The sequence below is a fragment of the Balaenoptera acutorostrata genome, chromosome 7 (genome assembly GCF_949987535.1).
Source record: "Balaenoptera acutorostrata chromosome 7, mBalAcu1.1, whole genome shotgun sequence".
Classification (NCBI taxonomy): domain Eukaryota; kingdom Metazoa; phylum Chordata; class Mammalia; order Artiodactyla; family Balaenopteridae; genus Balaenoptera; species Balaenoptera acutorostrata.
Genome location: NC_080070.1, coordinates 5,262,391 through 5,279,642, shown reverse-complemented (window position 1 = coordinate 5,279,642; position 17,252 = coordinate 5,262,391). Strand labels below are relative to the sequence as shown.

At 36.0% G+C, this 17,252-nt stretch overlaps 1 protein-coding gene across 17 annotated transcripts in view; it reads right to left on the bottom strand.

Annotated features, from left to right (window-relative positions):
- Positions 1-17,252, bottom strand: part of KMT2C (lysine methyltransferase 2C) — a 288,523-nt gene that overhangs the window by 128,395 nt on the left and 142,876 nt on the right. For all 17 annotated transcript variants that reach the window (XR_009008902.1, XM_057550459.1, XM_057550470.1 and 14 more), the window contains 2 exons: positions 9,053-9,215; positions 1,046-1,217 (listed from right to left, as the gene is read on the bottom strand). Coding sequence is in view for 16 of the 17 variants with exons in the window: in XM_057550459.1 (XP_057406442.1) it covers positions 1,046-1,217; positions 9,053-9,215 (335 nt within the window). In the remaining variant the exon portion in view is untranslated. The remainder of the gene's footprint in view (positions 1-1,045; positions 1,218-9,052; positions 9,216-17,252) is intronic.

The following is a 17,252-nucleotide window of genomic DNA, read 5'->3' as shown; positions in this document are numbered from 1 at the left end:
AAGATGGGTTAGTTGGCCTCCAGTAATTTCTTATTTAAGTTAATAAATTCTACATATAAAATTGCACACTTTGTCTCTTTAGCTACATGGAAAGATCTTGGAGGAAAAGCACTCTTTCTTCAAGCTCTCTTACTCCTTCTCAAGAAGAAGCCAGGCACAGATACAAGGTATCAAATAAATGTTTACTGATATTTTCTTTAATTTTTACCAAAATATAAAAGCACGTGGTCCTATTTATTCCACATAATTCTAAGATATTGATGCTTATTGTTATCAAATTCAATTACAAATAAAACAGACCGAACATGGCAGTGGTGGGCATCACTTCTCCTGATTACAAAAGTCCTCAGTCTGTAAACAATTTGAAGACTGCTGTAGATGCAGGTAACATCCCCAGATTATCATGCTAATTAATTAGTAGCATGAGAAAAAAATAATCACAGAAAAGACTGGAGAAATGACCAAAGGATGGAATAAAACAAATAGGAAAAGATAACCCCATTACAAACATTTAAATGCCATATGATACTTTGTTTCAGAATTATGGTGAAAGTAACTGCCTTTCCCATAGATACAGATTTCTTTTTAAACAGTAGACTAGGTATAAATTGTTCTTCCTGGAATAGAAATTGAAACTTATCACTGATTCTTTGGTTCACTCTAATAACTACTTTCCATAGTTAGAGGTTTATTTTCCTATTAAATCTCCTCCCCAGTCTCCCTCAGAAAAAAAGCTGCTTTTTTTTTTCTAATGCTTATTTATTTTTAATTGTTAATATCATTCATTTAAAATTGTTGGCAAATTTAAGCTGGCTTTTTAGGCAACCAGAGGAATTTAAATTATTAAAATTAGTTTTTGTTTAGACTTATTTCAAAGTAATATGTTAATAAATATCTAGCAATTTCTAAAGACATGATGAAGTCAGTGTGAATGAATATAGCTGCAGTATGAACAACCTTTATCATATTACACAAACCTTTAGTACCTAATAATAGGGTCTCTCTTAAACTCAATACACACCTTTGAGTTGAAATTAAAACTTACTTGCAGTTCTGGCACACTTTGCACTCAGGACATTGCCAACCTGCACGTTTTAATGGAGTAACCGCTATATCCAGGCACATTCCATGATAGTGCTGACCACAAGTAGTACAAAAGAACTGATCTAAGAGGTCTCCCGGGCTGTCGCACACTGCACAGTTTGCATCTTCCTTTGCTATAATTAACAGTAAAACAACGAAATTGTTGTATAAGAATTTAATATTTTTCTGGCTTTACAGTTTAAAAATCACTTGAAGGGAATTTTCATGGTAAATCTTTCAGACACTTGAAATTATCCACATTGAACTGATATCCAATCAGAATAAGGTCTCAATTAAAACATTATAATATCTTTAATCTAAATTTAATCATATAGTTTTGCAATGATTTGTACCTACATCTACTTGAGACCATAAGCAGTTCTTATTTAATTTTATATCCCTAATACCAATGATATGCTGGGCACCTAGTTAATGTTCAATATATGCTTGCTGAAAAGAACCAAAAAGGAAAATATCAACTGAGAGACGCTTTGCAGTGCAAAAATAAACATTTTTATTTGAGTGTTAAATAGGTTTTGAAATTAACAAAATCAGAGACAAAATTAAGAAATGTTAATATCAAGTAGATTAAGATGCTTCTTAAGCATAAACACTAATTTTTATTCAAGTCAAATAAGGGTTTTTTTAATACTGGAAAATATATGAGGGAGAACATTAAAGATGGAAGCTACATATTCATACACAAATACAATACTTCATATACTAATTCTATATTCATCTATATTAATTGCCAGTTGTAAAAAAATTATGGACATCGTCTATCGCTAAATGTGGATTAAAAGGAATGGCACTTTTTAACAGTTCTTGTACCATCTAAAATAAAAAAGAAATGCAAGAATAAACTGGCTTGCCAAGTACACAAACTCATGCATATTACAATACAATAAGGAAAAGAATGTATTCTAAAATCATACCAATTTGATGATATATACAAATATGTCTGTAACTGACAATGTTCTCAACTAAATGGTCTGATTAGCTGATTGTCCTAGGGCTGTTTTAAATTGTACATATGAATTTTTTTTTTTCCTCTTTCGCTTTTTGAAGATTTGGTCAGTCCTCTCTGGCTATAAGCCCTTTCTACGTGCTTTCTTTCCCCAGTCAAGTTATCTTGAGACAGAGTAATAATCTATTCCTTTTCCTTACACCAGAAGTTGGCAAACTGGTTTTGTGGGCCATAGAAGTCTTTGGCATACAGAGTTTTTGTTTTTATTTGAGAGTCCTTTTAAAGTGGTAAAAAAACATTTGCAGTTTGAGGGCAGAACACAAACAGGCCCTAGGACGCATCCAGACTGTAAGCCGGGCCCCTGGTGGCTCCTCAGCCACCGCTCATCTGAAGCTACTTTGATGAGGCCACCAGTGGCCTATGAAGTCCCGTGGTTACTTTTGAGGTCTTACCTTATTTGCCATGTGCAGCATTTACATCCACGCCCACACTGAAATTTCCCACCTTGACTGACTTCTATGATGGCAGCTTTCTCCAGATTTCTCCTTAGGCTCCCCATGCCTCCAATCTCCTCCTGCTGTGCTGGCTTTTGTACCTCCACAAGCCCTCTAAATGCTGGAGTCTCTTAGGATTCCATCCTCTTCCATCTTTTCTAATTCCCCATGGTTTTTCTTTGTAATCACATCAATTCCTACATCATAAACCACCACCACAATTCCCAGATCTCTATCACCAGCCCCAAACTTCTTTCTGAACCTCAAAATGTTATTTTCAAGTCTTACTGGACCTCAATAGCCAGGTGTTCTAAAAATACTCAAACTCAACACCTCTAAAACTTTTTTAAAACCTAAACCTCTCCCTTCTTTCTCGACCTGCTGGGTAAAGAAACTTTAGTGTCACTATTGACCCTTAACTCCTCCCTGACCCAACACATCCAATTGGATACCAGTTCTTACTGAGTAAACTTTTTATATATCCTCTTCCATCTGTTTGTACAGTTCAGTCCATCACACTTTGTCTTGGTAACTGCACTTATCTTCTGAATGGAATGCTCGCTTAGGGCTCTGACCTCCTCCCTAAATCAGCTAAACATCCAGAGCAATTTTCTAAAAGTGTTATGCCCTGCATAAATTAAAACTTTATCAATACCTCCTTTCTTGCCTTAAAATTAAAAAATCGAAAATTTCTAGTTTGAGGCAAAAAAAGGAGTGGGGGGGCTTATCTCCTTTTCCAACTGAATCTCAGAACATTCACTATTTCCTGGTCAGATCAAGCAGTCGGCTGTGCATGTAACACAACAGACTGTTCAACCTTTGTGTACTTGTACACATTCTGTTCCTTCTGCCTGTAATTTTATTCCTTTGTTGTGCCACTAGCCCATTCCAAAGAGGCCTTTAAAACTCTGGCTCAGACATAAACCCTGACTATCTAATGTTACCACACCTAAATGCCCATTTAGTTGTTGATTATTCCTTTCCCCATATGCTTAGAAGAAACTGTTATATAATCAATTAATTATAACACAATACCGTGAACCCCTGAAGAGTAGCAACCTTGTCTTTTTCAACTTCATATCCTCAGTTGCCTAGCACAAATCAATTCTTATATTGTAAGCAAAAGAGTTGCTTCTAAAATCATTTTTAAGTGGCCCTTTAAATGATAGGCATTTAAAAGAAAGCATTAATTTTAAAAATGAAATTACATGTATTAGTTCATTTTTTTAAAATAAAAATGGAAAAACAGAGCAAAGTAGTTTTCTTAATACTAAAAGAGAGTTCCATAATTACTCATTCAAGCTAAGTACATTTAAAAACTAATCTTTGGGCTTCCCTGGTGGCGCAGTGGTTGAGAGTCTGCCTGCTAATGCAGGGGACACGGGTTCGAGCCCTGGTCTGGGAAGATCCCACATGCCGCGGAGCGGCTGGGCCCGTGAGCCACAATTGCTGAGCCTGCGCGTCTGGAGCCTGTGCCCCGCGACGGGAGGGGCCGCGGTAGAGGGAGGCCCGCGCACCGCGATGAAGGGCGGTCCCCGCACCGCGATGAAGAGTGGCCCCCGCTTGCCGCAACTGGAGAAAGCCCTCGCACGAACCGAAGACCCAACACAGCCAAAAATAAAAATAAATAAATAAATAAATAAGAAAATCCTTTAAAAAAAAAAAAAAAAAAAACTAATCTTTGATTTTTGCCTACCCTCAAAACTTACAGAAATTGGGGCAAGTACTGGACTCTATCAGATACTCAGTTCATCTTTCTATTGTAATTTGCCAGGAACACTATCTAAATACTTCTGTGAAACTTTCTAGAGTCTGCTACTCTGCCACTTCAACTTGCCATGGTAGCTACTAGTCACATGTAGCTATTGCGCAATGGAAATGTGACTAGTCCAAATTAAGAGGTGCTATACATATAAAACGCACTCCGAATTCCAAAGACTTAATAGGAAAAAAATATTAATGTCACTATCTCAAAATTTTTATTAATTACAAGTTGAAATATTACCATTTTGGATATATTGGGTTAAATATGTATTTTTAAAATTAATTTCAAATAAAAAATTTTAACATGACCACTAGAAAAATTAAAATTACATATATTGCTCACATCATATTTCTATTGCACAGCACTGTTTTATACAGCAAAGCTCATTCTGCAACAAGGTAACTCTGTGTATCACTATAGCAGAGATTACTTTTTATTCTATGACAGTTTCCACCAATTCCTTGATGACAATACTGTCATGTTGTATGATTAGTATGCAACATTTAATAAATTGGGCAAAAAAAAAAAATCCATGTGATATATTCAGTCCAAAAACATTTACTATGCATTATATAAAAATAATAATAGAAAAAAGTTGGTTCCAACCATTTTTCCAATCTGGGCGAACATACAGAAATATGTAGAAATACTAAAACAGCCTTTTGGAGGGCATGCATTAAGAAGATGATATTACTGGATGGCTTAAGTGTCATGTCAGACATAGGTATATGTACATATACATACATATATGTCTGAAAGCCAAAGAGGCGTTAAGCTTGAAGCAATAATCAAACAACTAAGTGAAAATTTTCTTTAAGCAGTTGGGAAAGCAAAATAGATTGAGTGAAAGACTAAAGCTAAAGACAATTTAAGAGAGGACAGGAGTAAAATCCAGGTTAATTTGGCTCCAAAGATCATGTTCTTTAGTACTAATCAATATTGATGCCCACTGGAAGGGCAAAGAAGGTGAAGAATAAAAGTACAAAGGAAAAGTGCCAGCACAGACATAGCATGAAGCAGCTAAATGATGTAGGGAAAGCAAGAAAAGAGCAGGAGAAACAGAGAATAAGCTTTGGACAGGCCACTTCTTCCTAAGTGACAGCTGTGACAAGAGAAGAAATGGAGGAAAAGACAAAAACATGGAGCTTAAATTAGATGGGAGCTTATCATAGATCCGTAAACATGGTCAAGTTGGCAGGTGAGACTACTGCTTAACAAAGTCTAGACAGCACATAAGAAGAGAAGCACTGGTGAAGAGCAACAGTCTCAAGTCAAATTATTATCAGTGAATTTAAAAAGGACTAAACCAGCATAGCTGTGTAACTTCCATCGACATTATAACTTCCATGATCTATGTTTCCATCGCTGGCAGGACACTATGCAAGGTGATTTGCCTATCAAAGTGGAATCTCTAGAAAGAAAAAGTAAATCATGGATGTTGTCCAGAGAGGCTGGCCCACAGAGTAGGCAGGTAAGTAAGAAAGAAAGGTCAGGGGGCTGACAGAATTTAAGGTAACAGAAAAGTAGCAGGACTTGGTGTCAAGAGAGACCAGACAACTAAGAAAATGAGGTAGGAGTTAAAAGTTTAAATGAAGTAAAAGAAGAAAAAGCTGAGTGATGAAAGTAAATACGCTGGGGGAGAGGGAGTGGATTAAGAGATGTAGCATTCCCAGGTTTAAACCTTGCAAAGACTTCTCACTGAAGACAGAATAAAATCCAAACCCCTTCCCTTGTTTACAAGGCCTACATGATCTAGTCTTTGTTCACCTTGATGTGGTCTCTACTACCCACGTGGGAGACACTAAGTTCCAGACACAGTGACTAGCTGTCTATTCCACAATCACGCCACGCTCCTGCCTCAAGGCCTGCGCAGTAGTTGTTCGCTCAGCCTGGAATGTTCTTTCCTCTGATCTTGCATGGCTGGCTCTCTGCCATTCAGCCTTCCATGAGAGGCAAAATACTACTCAGGAAGTACATGTGGCTATGTCCCTTAGATGGATATTTAGCGTAAAATTTCCAGGCAAGGTTATAGTGTATACTTGCATCATCGTGAAAATAAGGTTAGAGCCATGACCGGCATTTTTCTAAGACAGAGCACCCCAGAATTATTTTCTGATGAGAATGCTGGTCTTGCTCACAGATGCGCTCTTTTTGCTGGGATGTTTTTTTCTAATGAGGTCCATGTTTTTGTTAGATTTTTCAACTTTCATGAAAAGATGTCAGTCTTACTCCTAACTCAGTTAACTCCACAGCATACTGCTCTGTTCTTAGCCAGCAGCATCAAGTATTATACTCAATGCATACACATAACTTAGATAAGAGCTAAAATAACTACCTCTCAGTACAGCAATTCATAATATATGGTACAATGCTACATGATTTTCACTGTCATTTAACCTTCATAATAACACTGTCATTTAAGATATCCCCATTTTTAAAACATAAAAAGTTAAGTGCTTTGTGCTATAACGTACAATTAGAACAGCTAAAGATACAAATGAAAGATTTTATGACTATTACGCAGTCTTGTTTATTACTGCAATATAGTCTATCTGCAATATTCTCTACATCCTTGGATTAAAACAGATGCTCAAAAAGCTGGGTATTTAGACTGCATTGTTTAAGATCCCCAAGGAACAGAATTTACTCAACTGGGCTTCGGTTTTATACCACTGACTTATTTTGAGGGCTGTTATAAGAAATTGCCCTGTGGGGTTTGTTGTTTATACTGCAAGACAGCTGCTTGAAGACAGTTTCTCACTGCCATATATAGTGTACATACAGCATCAGTATCAAATGAATTCTTATTACTACAAATCAGGCAACTGTTCATATGCCCTTCTTCATGCTGACTGCTGGAAAGCTCTGGAGCCAGATCTGTGGCGTAGGCCTGGGAAATACACATTTATTTTGGGTATCAGCCTCACCATATTACCCTCCCATTTATCCTATCCTTATTTTCCCCTTCCCACTGGCCAAATTTTCTTGCTTATTTTTAGTCTTACTTTATCCTACTGTTCATGTATTTGTATAAGTCTCCACAAGCCTACTTTGGAACGAGGCAAGGTACCAGTAATTTCAGTGTATCTTTTAGCTTCATGTTGCCAGCATGAACCTTTCACTATATGCATGATAAATGATAACAAATCATCTCACCTCAGTTCTTACACTTCATTATTTTATAAAACAATTTATGATCCCTAACATATAAATGTATATAAATCATATACATTATGTGAACAGAGTCTGCAAAAGAAAGTAGTACTGCCAATAAGTAATAGAATTTCTCACATTAGAAACAGTCATAGAAAAGTTTGCATGTTTGCATGTTGTTTACTGAAGTCTAAATCACAACCACCTACAAAAGGCTGAATAAAATTTAAATTGTTAAACACACCCACAGTTGTTTTATTCAATTGGGAAAGTGTGTTATACCACCCAGAATACAATCAGCTCTGATGATTTCACATCACAGTCTGTGTACTTAGTGAAGTAATTCACTATATGAGGTCTTAAAATAAATTAACACCCATTACAGCAGCTGTGCATGAATGTCATCTTTTTCTCCCAGATTTAACAGTGTGTAATCCAAAACATTTTTAAAACTTTAAATCCCTTATTAGCCTAAATACAATGTGACATTTCAGTTTGCCTTACCTATAATTTACATCTGTATAGTTATTAAGGGCAACATGATTATACATGTAGACACAAAATAACTTTAACTGAAGATAAAATCATGGTACTGAACAAAGAAAAAATGATGATTATGAAATCTGTGTTTGAGATTACTTTAGTTTAAGCCTGAAGTAGCTATATTTATGTTTCACAAAGCTGGAAAAGATAGGAAAAAAGCCTTTACTGACATTGCTAAGAATACAGGTAAAAGCTAACAATTAGGTAACTAAGAGATGACATAAAAAAAAGACTGAATACAGCATCAAAGAGATTTCACAAGCAGACTGGAAATTCAATTTACTCGGGAAAAAAGATCCCAAATCATGCATGCTCATTGGAAATCCACATACTAGGAAAAAAGTAAGATCTCTATTTAATAAGGATAGGAAAGAGTTATAATTTTCTGTATAACATAAATTTCAAACATTTAAACCTTTTCACCTAATTATAAAATACTGTTTGGAAAAGAAAGAAAAAAAAAGACAACTGAGGATTATAGATAACTATAACCAAGACAGATGAATCAAGAAGAAGCATTAACGAGATTTCTATTATGACTATCAGGACTATACATTTTCCAAGATTTTCAAAAGTGTTTGGTGATCCTATCAACACACATCCTGAAACAACACCTGAGTGAACCATCTTCTGAATCTCCAACTGGGTAGTCTTTTTAGTGTAAAAGACACTGAATTAAAGACACTGTTTAATTTTTTAAATGACCTACTTTCATAGTACATATTAAAATACCATATACTCAGCAAGTTTAACTTTCTACAGTAGTTAAATTTTTTAAATAAGAATAAAAAACAGGCAAACTATCTTTGAATTTCTGAGGAAATAACTCTCTGGATGTCACTTCAATGATACTGTTGGAACAGATTTCCCCCCCCCACCCCGCCCCTCACCCCACCCAAGGGTCTCTTGTGAAGACCTCTCAGATTATCAAGATTATGTAATGCTACCTTTTACCACAAGTAGAGTAACACTTAGGGAACTTAAACATTTGTTAGTTTAAGTAAATACACTGATAAATGTTTTTAAATGTACCTGTAGTAAACTTACATCTCTCAGGAGCTTGGTCAATGTGCTCCGGACAAAGAAGGAAGCAGTGACTGAAGTCCTGAAAGGTGCCGGCGCCAGCAGCACAAGGATAATGGTACGTCTGGGTACATTTCTCTTCACAGCATTTGATAGTGGCTCCAAGGTGCTTACAAAATGCACATCGCTGGAAGGGGGGAAAGGATAAAGAAATCTCCTTATAAAACCTGGAAAAGCAACACTCAAATGTGGGGCTAGGAAGATATTCAAAAGTCTTTGTACATTACTAGTAGAACAATTTGAAGCCTGCAGAGCACTAAATAAAGGATCCGTTAAAAGGATACAATCGGGCTTCCCTGGTGGCGCAGTGGTTGAGAGTCTGCCTGCCAATGCAGGGGACACGGGTTCGAGCCCTGGTCTGGGAAGATCCCACATGCCGCGGAGCGGCTGGGCCCGTGAGCCACAATTACTGAGCCTGCGTGTCTGGAGCCTGTGCTCCGCAGCAGGAGAGGCTGCGATAGTGAGAGGCCCGTGCACCGCGATGAGGAGTGGCCCCCGCTTGCCACAACTAGAGAAAGCCCTCGCACAGAAACGAAGACCCAACACAGCCATAAATAAATAAATAAATAAAAATTAAAAAAAAAAAAGCAGCTGTAGATAGCCATACAATTAAATGAATAAGCATGGCTGCGTTCCAATAAAACTTTATTTATGGGCACCAAAATTTAAAAAAAAAAAAAAAAAGGATACAATCGAAGTTCTCTGTTCAGTGCTTGGTACATATTCATCCTTCCATTCAAGTTTAGAAAGTTAGCATTTCACATTTTTTTTTCTATTGACTTTGTCAATACAACTACCATTTTTAAAAAACTAATAATACGGTTAAAAGGGCAGGTTTCTAGTTGGGGATTATTTTTAACAGGTGATTAGATCCCATTAATAAACAGATAAAACAAATATATACTATTTCCAAAATCTCTTACTATTTTCACCCTGCCTAAAAATCAATATGAAGTAAACTAGTCAATCACAGAATAAGTTAATGAGTGGCAACTACATGGTTAAAGGCACACATACAAATCTACACACTTCACTGTGGCAGTTAGTTTCAAGTTTCTTTAAAATGCTGGGCATGTGAAGAAAAATTAAGTCATCTGACTTTCTCCTTCCCCCATTCCAATCTGCCTCTATCTCTTGCAAGTGGTAAAATCAAAGAAATAAGTCTCAAACGAACAACAGGGGAAGTTTAGCGCACTTGAAATGTGTAAGAAGTCAGTATGAATTATCTAAGAGTAATTCTTTCCCTAAGAATGATTAATAAACTTCCTCATCCGCCCAAGCCCACTTGGGGCATCATCACGTATAAAATCTCTCTCTGTGTGTAGGAGATGCCTAGCTGCCCTTCTTGCATATACTTCTGTTTTAGCATTTATGCTATTGCATGGTAATTACGTATCGGTCCTTTTTTCATCCAAGATCTTTGAGTAGAGGAACAAGGTTGTACTAACTTTGTATTCTTGGTACCATGAATGCTGTTTGACACAGAAAGGCCCTAATAAACTGGTGTTCATATTTATATATACTAAATGGACTTCACTTTTGGTAATCTTACTGTAGGTGTGGCTCATGACTAGCAGAGCTGAACTAACTGAAGCCAAATGGGACGGTACGTGGTAAAACTCAGGCTCAGGTAATAGAGTTGCTAACATTACTATGAATATCTTCGCAGGCTAATATACTGATTCCATATTCTGCTAGTCAATTAGAGAATACAATAGTTTTTAAATTATAAATAATTTCAATGTCTTGCATGTAAATCTACATAAGATATCACATGCCATCAAACTCTTCCTCATAACCATCAGTCCACTGCACTGAACCAATGTAAGAAAGTTAAGTGTCTCTTGGTGTGTCTTCTACACATTTTGGCTGCAGGCAACAAGACCACTGTAGCTTCTAAGTAACTCATAAACACCAGTTATATCTGTGACATTTTAATTTTATATAATGTCCACAAGTTCACACACTAACACACATTTCAGTTGTCTTTTTGTACTCAAAGGTATTACTGCATTAACAAAAACTGAAGAAAAGAAATAAAGCCTTCTTTATCTTCACTGATAAAGTATAATAATCAGCTTTTTCCAAACATTTATGTCACAACCTCCCATGGTATCTAAATATGTTTACTATATTAACAGAACCCAGAATTAAAGACATGTATAATATCTAGGTAGTCTGAGTATCCTTGAGTCAATACTGGAAAGGTCAAGGTAATGTTGAGGGAAGAAAGTACATTTGTATGTCCAATCAACCACTGAAAAGTTTTTATTATTAACTCATTAACATCACAAAATAATTTCTGCTAAACTGTTAAAATCTAGAATCTCCATTATTTTTATAGCATATGGCAAGTTGTACAGAAGCCTTTTGCTCTAAAAGTAATTTTGACAAATAAAATATAATGACTTTTATTTAAGTGTATAATAAGGAAATAAAATAATTTAACTTGATCCTTTTCTCACTGTCTATATCATTTTAGAAACATCAACATGTTCTCTTAATCATGTTTGCAATGGAAAATACTACATGACATTAGCTAAACTACTATGAGAAGTCCTGGAATGTATCCAACATACTAATTTACAATAACATGTAAAGAGATTAGGGAATAAAGGGGAAAAAAATACTAACTGCATTTAAGTGAACGCTTCAAACCCATCTGTTATAACTACATAGCTAATGAAAGACATTTGGCATTGAAAGAAAACATATACTATCTATATAGGCTGGAATATATCTTTTTGAACCAATAAAAAGCATATATAAAATTGTAGAAAATGTCAAAGAATAAACTTCTACAGGAAACTTGTCTAACATCAGCACCCTCATACACCGCATGTCAGAAATTGAAACAAATTATAAGCTAAGTAACAATTACAAAGCTAATTAACATTTCGTGAGAGGAAGGTAAGATAAATAGCTCTTATCAACTAAACAATTTGACTCGATATTAAAAACTCCTAAACAATTTTTTGTACTTTTTTAATCATTAAAAAAAAGAGAAGGAGAGGGAAAGATAAAAAGTGTTAAATATCTTTTTTTTTTTTTTTTAAAAGGATTTTCTTATTTATTTATTTATTTATTTATTTTTGGCTGTGTTGGGTCTTCGGTTCGTGCGAGGGCTTTCTCCAGTTGCGGCAAGCGGGGGCCACTCTTCATCGCGGTGCGGGGACCGCTCTTCATTGCGGTGCGCGGGCCTTTCTCTATCGCGGCCCCTCCCGTCGCGGGGCACAGGCTCCAGACGCGCAGGCTCAGCAATTGTGGCTCACGGGCCCAGCTGCTCCGCGGCATGTGGGATCTTCCCAGACCAGGGCTCGAACCCGTGTCCCCTGCATTAGCAGGCAGATTCTCAACCACTGCGCCACCAGGGAAGCCCTTAAATATCTTTTGACATTAGTCCAAGAACACATCCAAGAAAAAACTCTCAATGAGAGTTCACATTGCCACCTGTAAGAAAGAGTCTGAGGAACTTCCAAAACTTGGAAGGCTCTCCCAAAATAAATCTATAATACAAAACAGAATCAACAAAATTTCAGAGATTAAGGTTAAAGATGAGTTATGAAACAGTAACAATAAGTTTCAGGATATTCCAAAGCTTGTTCAATTAATTATCAAGTATTTATTCTATATCAACTACTGCAATTCGCTAAGTGCTCTAAGAAATATCAAATATTAGTTTTCTACACACCAAACTGTTTTCAACCTTTACCAAACTTTTCTTCTTATTAGTCTGTTAGGATTCTCCCATAATGCAGTAATAAAGAATGAAGATAGAAAGTAAGAGAAAAAATAAAATGGCATGGGAAACTATCAGGAAGGTCCAATGTCTGTTTATAAAGAGTACCAGAAGGAGAGAAAATAGAAGGATTATAAGCAGAGAAATTAGAAGAAAATTTATGAAAATATCTAATAATAAGAGGTAACATTTATTAAGCATAATTTCCATTTAATAGATGAGGAAGCTGAAAGACAAGTCTTTTTTTTCTGTTCCATTGATATCCGTATCACTACAAAAACACCCACCCAAACAGAAAACACCAGCTTCAGATTAAAATGTCTTACACCTAGAAACATGGGCAAAATTTTAAGATAACAAGGATAAAGGAAAAATTCTAGTAGCCCCACCAAAAAGAAAAGAGGTCATTTACAAAGAAAGTAGAACCGGGAATTGCTTTTCATTGGCAATATTAAATGCAAAAACAAAAAAGAGCAATATCTTCCAAGGTCTACAAAAAAATTGTTTGAAACTAAAATTTTTATACCTGATACATTAACATTCAAGTCCATGGATAATAAATGTAAATAGGATAAATTCCCTATTAAAAAATAACTTTCAAAATGTGCAAAATATATTTTATACATACACATGCACACACACACCTTAGATGTAAATACACATAAACCTTTTATTTATGTATATGAATACATATACACATGTGTATGTGTGTATATATACACGTATGTGTATGTTTATATATATACGCATACGTGTATGAGTATATATATATATAGATAACACATATGTGTATGTGTATCTATATATATATACACATATGTGCACGAGGCACAGTAGCACAGGATATTCACAAATAATGATCTGGGGGTAAAGAACAGACAAATGCTATCAAAAAGAAAGCAGGTAGGACTTCCTAAGACTGCACGCTCCCAATGCAGGGGGTCCGGGTTCAATCCCTGCTCAGGGAACTACATCCCACATGCTGCAACTAACAGCCCACATGCCACAGTGAAGATCCTGTGTGCTGTAACTAAGAGCCAGTGCAGCCAAATAAATAAATATTAAAAAAAAAAAGACAGAGAGAGAGAAAGAGAGAGGAAGGAAGGGAGGGAGGGAGGGAGAGAAAGAAAGAGAGGAAGAAAGAGAGAGAGGAAGAAAGCAGGTACAGCAATATTGATCATAAAAATAGGGTCCAAACCAAGGTGCAGTGAACAGGGCAAAGATAAGTTCACATTAAAATGAGTCTAACATTACAGTGAAAATTCCAAAAGAAGAAGAAACAATCATTAATGTTCACATGCCTAATGAATTTCCTTGACATATAAAAGTAAAGCTGACTTAAAGTTAAAAAAACAAACTTTTTAATGCTACAGTAAAAAAAAGTAATGCTACAGTAAGCATTTTAAGTAAAAATGCTTAAAAAGAAAAAAAAGAAAGAAAAAAAAAAAGTAAAGCCAAAGAGAAATACATAGACTGGACTTAACACAGCTCTCAGAAATCAACATATTTATTAATGATGGTCAGGTTTGATTCAAACTTACACATAAACAGAGAGATCTCCAAATTCCCAGAATAGAAAATATACATTCTATTCAAATGTACATAAAATTCTTTTTAACTCACAATATCTATGGCCATAAGAAAGTCTTACAAATTCAAAAACTCAGATATTTCCTAGGCCGCATTTTAAAAAGCAGATATTTCCTAAACTTAACACATTAATAATTATAAATTCACAATATAAGGATAAACTCCCTTCAATCTACCCACTAGAAAAATTGAAAACTCCCTTCAATCTAGCAGCACATTTCTTTAAATCAAATGAAAAAAATTTATATTATTTTTGAAGTGATTAAATAAGAAACATGTCAAAATCTCTGAGATATGGCAAATTTAGTTCAGAAGAAAAAAATACAGCTTGAAAAATGCAAGACTCAGGGGAATTCCCTGGCGGTCCAGTGGTTAGGACTCCGCGCTTCCCCTGCAGTGGGCATGGGTTTGATCCCTGGTCGGGGAACTAAGACCCCACACGCTGTGTGCAGCAGCCAAAAAAGGCAAAACTCAAGACCAGAGAATAAAAGTAAGTAAAAGTAGATATAAAAACTAAGCCAGTAAGAATCAACATATAATGCATGAGATCAGCCATCTAAGGAAGTAAACACACCTTAATATCGTGTGTAGGAAGATATTATTAATGACATTCAGGTTTTTAAGTCTCTATCAAAACAATCAGCGTTTGCTTTGGAAAAGATATGCTAAAATAGAACTGAGTAAAATAAAAAGCAATCTATCAAACCACTTTGTATAATGAATTGGCCTGAAGTAATGAGTATCATGATGAGTGATTTGTTGTTGTTTGGGTCCAGTTAATTATTTCTACTTTGTACGCTAATAAACATACATTTCTGATCAAAACCTCTACTTAAAAAAAAAAACAAACAAACACCCATTAAATAACATTACAAAATCAAAATGGACTTTGCTATGAATGAAATTTTTCCGTTCTGACCCGCCCTCCTCACTGCTGCTACAGCAAACTTTCTAAGGGACTCCCTGATCCCTCTGGATCAGGTCCAAACTCCTCAACGTGGCAATTGTGGTAGGCAGACTCCTACAACGCCTGACCCTACCCTCAAGATGCCCCACCCTAATCCAGACCCTGTGAATACGATGAAATACCATGCCAGAGATTATGCCATAAGACGTGGCAAAGAGATTTTGCAGATGGGATTAAGGCTACTAATCAACTGACTTTGAATTAATCCAGGGGGACGGGGCGTATTCTAATCTAATCATACAATTCCTTGAAAGCAAAGATTTTTCTCCAACTGGCAGCAGAAAGGGAAGTCAGGGAAATTCAAAGCAAGTGAAGGATTCAGGACCACACTGCTGTCTCTGAAGAGAAAAGAAGCCACATACAAAGACCAGGGAGTGGCCCCTAGGAGCTGACAGCAACCCCAGGCCAAATGGCCAATAAAGAAATGGGGACCTTGGTCCTACAACTGCATGGAACTGAATTCTACCCGCCCTCGGGAGCCAAGTGAGCTTAGAAGAAGATTCTTCGCCAGAGCCTCTGGATAAACACCCAGCCTGGTAGATATCCTCATTTGAACCCTGTGAGACCCTAAACAAAAAGCACGGTTGAGCCTGGCCAAACTTCTCATCTACAAATGGGTGCCATTTTAAGCCATTAAATTTATGGTAATTTTTTATACAGCGACAGCTAACGGAGCATTTCAAGGCCCTCCATGATTTGATCTCTGCCAAATCACTGTTATTTCTAAGAAACTTTTTTTTACATTATACAACGTCTTCGTTACTCATCACTATGAAGTAAATAGGGTAAATGTCTTAAACTCCATCTTGGACACGAAGAAGCGAAGCCTCAGAGCGACTGTCCTACAGCAAGCCTTCCTGAGCCGGCAGATGTGCCTTCTGCTTACTGGGTCAAGGCAACAGTCAACCTCTAGTTGATAGCAACATACACGAATCAGAAGCCCTAAACTAACAGCCCCCTAACAGCTGTAATCTTTCATCTATAGCCCCCTAACAGCTTTAACCATAAATAAAACCATGAATAAATCTGACTACATAAAACCCCTAAACTTTTATAGAGTAAACACACACACACATCTTAGAGAAAGTCAAATGACAAAAAAAATTTTTTTTTAATAACCTGGAATTTGAATTACAAATTTCTAGTACCCTGGATATATAAAAATAAAACTTATAAAAATGAAAACAACTTAAAAAGAGACCATGACACTTTATCGACACCAATAATTTAGGGAAGTCAGAAAGCTGGCCAATAAAATACACTTAACATGCAGGATGCAGTGAGCAACTAGGCCAAGTAGTTAACAAAAATTACCTTATTTAAGTGTAATAACCACCATTTTAGGTAGGTACCATAACTTCTGATTTTTATAAATGAAGCGCAGAGTTTAAATTCCTTGCCCACACTCACAATGCCACAAAGAGGAACTGAATTTGAGTGGTTCATAATCAGTTAGAAATGGGTAATTAATGCAAATTCCACTAACTGAACACAAGAACATAATGAATACTTTGTCTCATTTACATAATCACTCTCACTTAGGTTATAAGAAAAGAAGGTAGCCATTTTTGAATTAGAATTCCATAAAATGTTAGTCCTCAGTGCCTACCAAAAGAAATATACTGGAATGTTCACAAAATACAAGTCATAACAGTCCCAGACTGAAAAACCCCCAAATGCCCAATAAAAGTGGATAAATTATGGTACTTTCACAACAGAATACTACACAACAATGAGAACAAATGAACAATTACAAGCAATAATTTGAATGAATCTCACAAGTATGATAGCGTGTGAAAAAAGATAGAAAACAGTATTTATTGTATGAGTCATATAAAGAACAAAACTAGGCAAGACTCATCTATGGT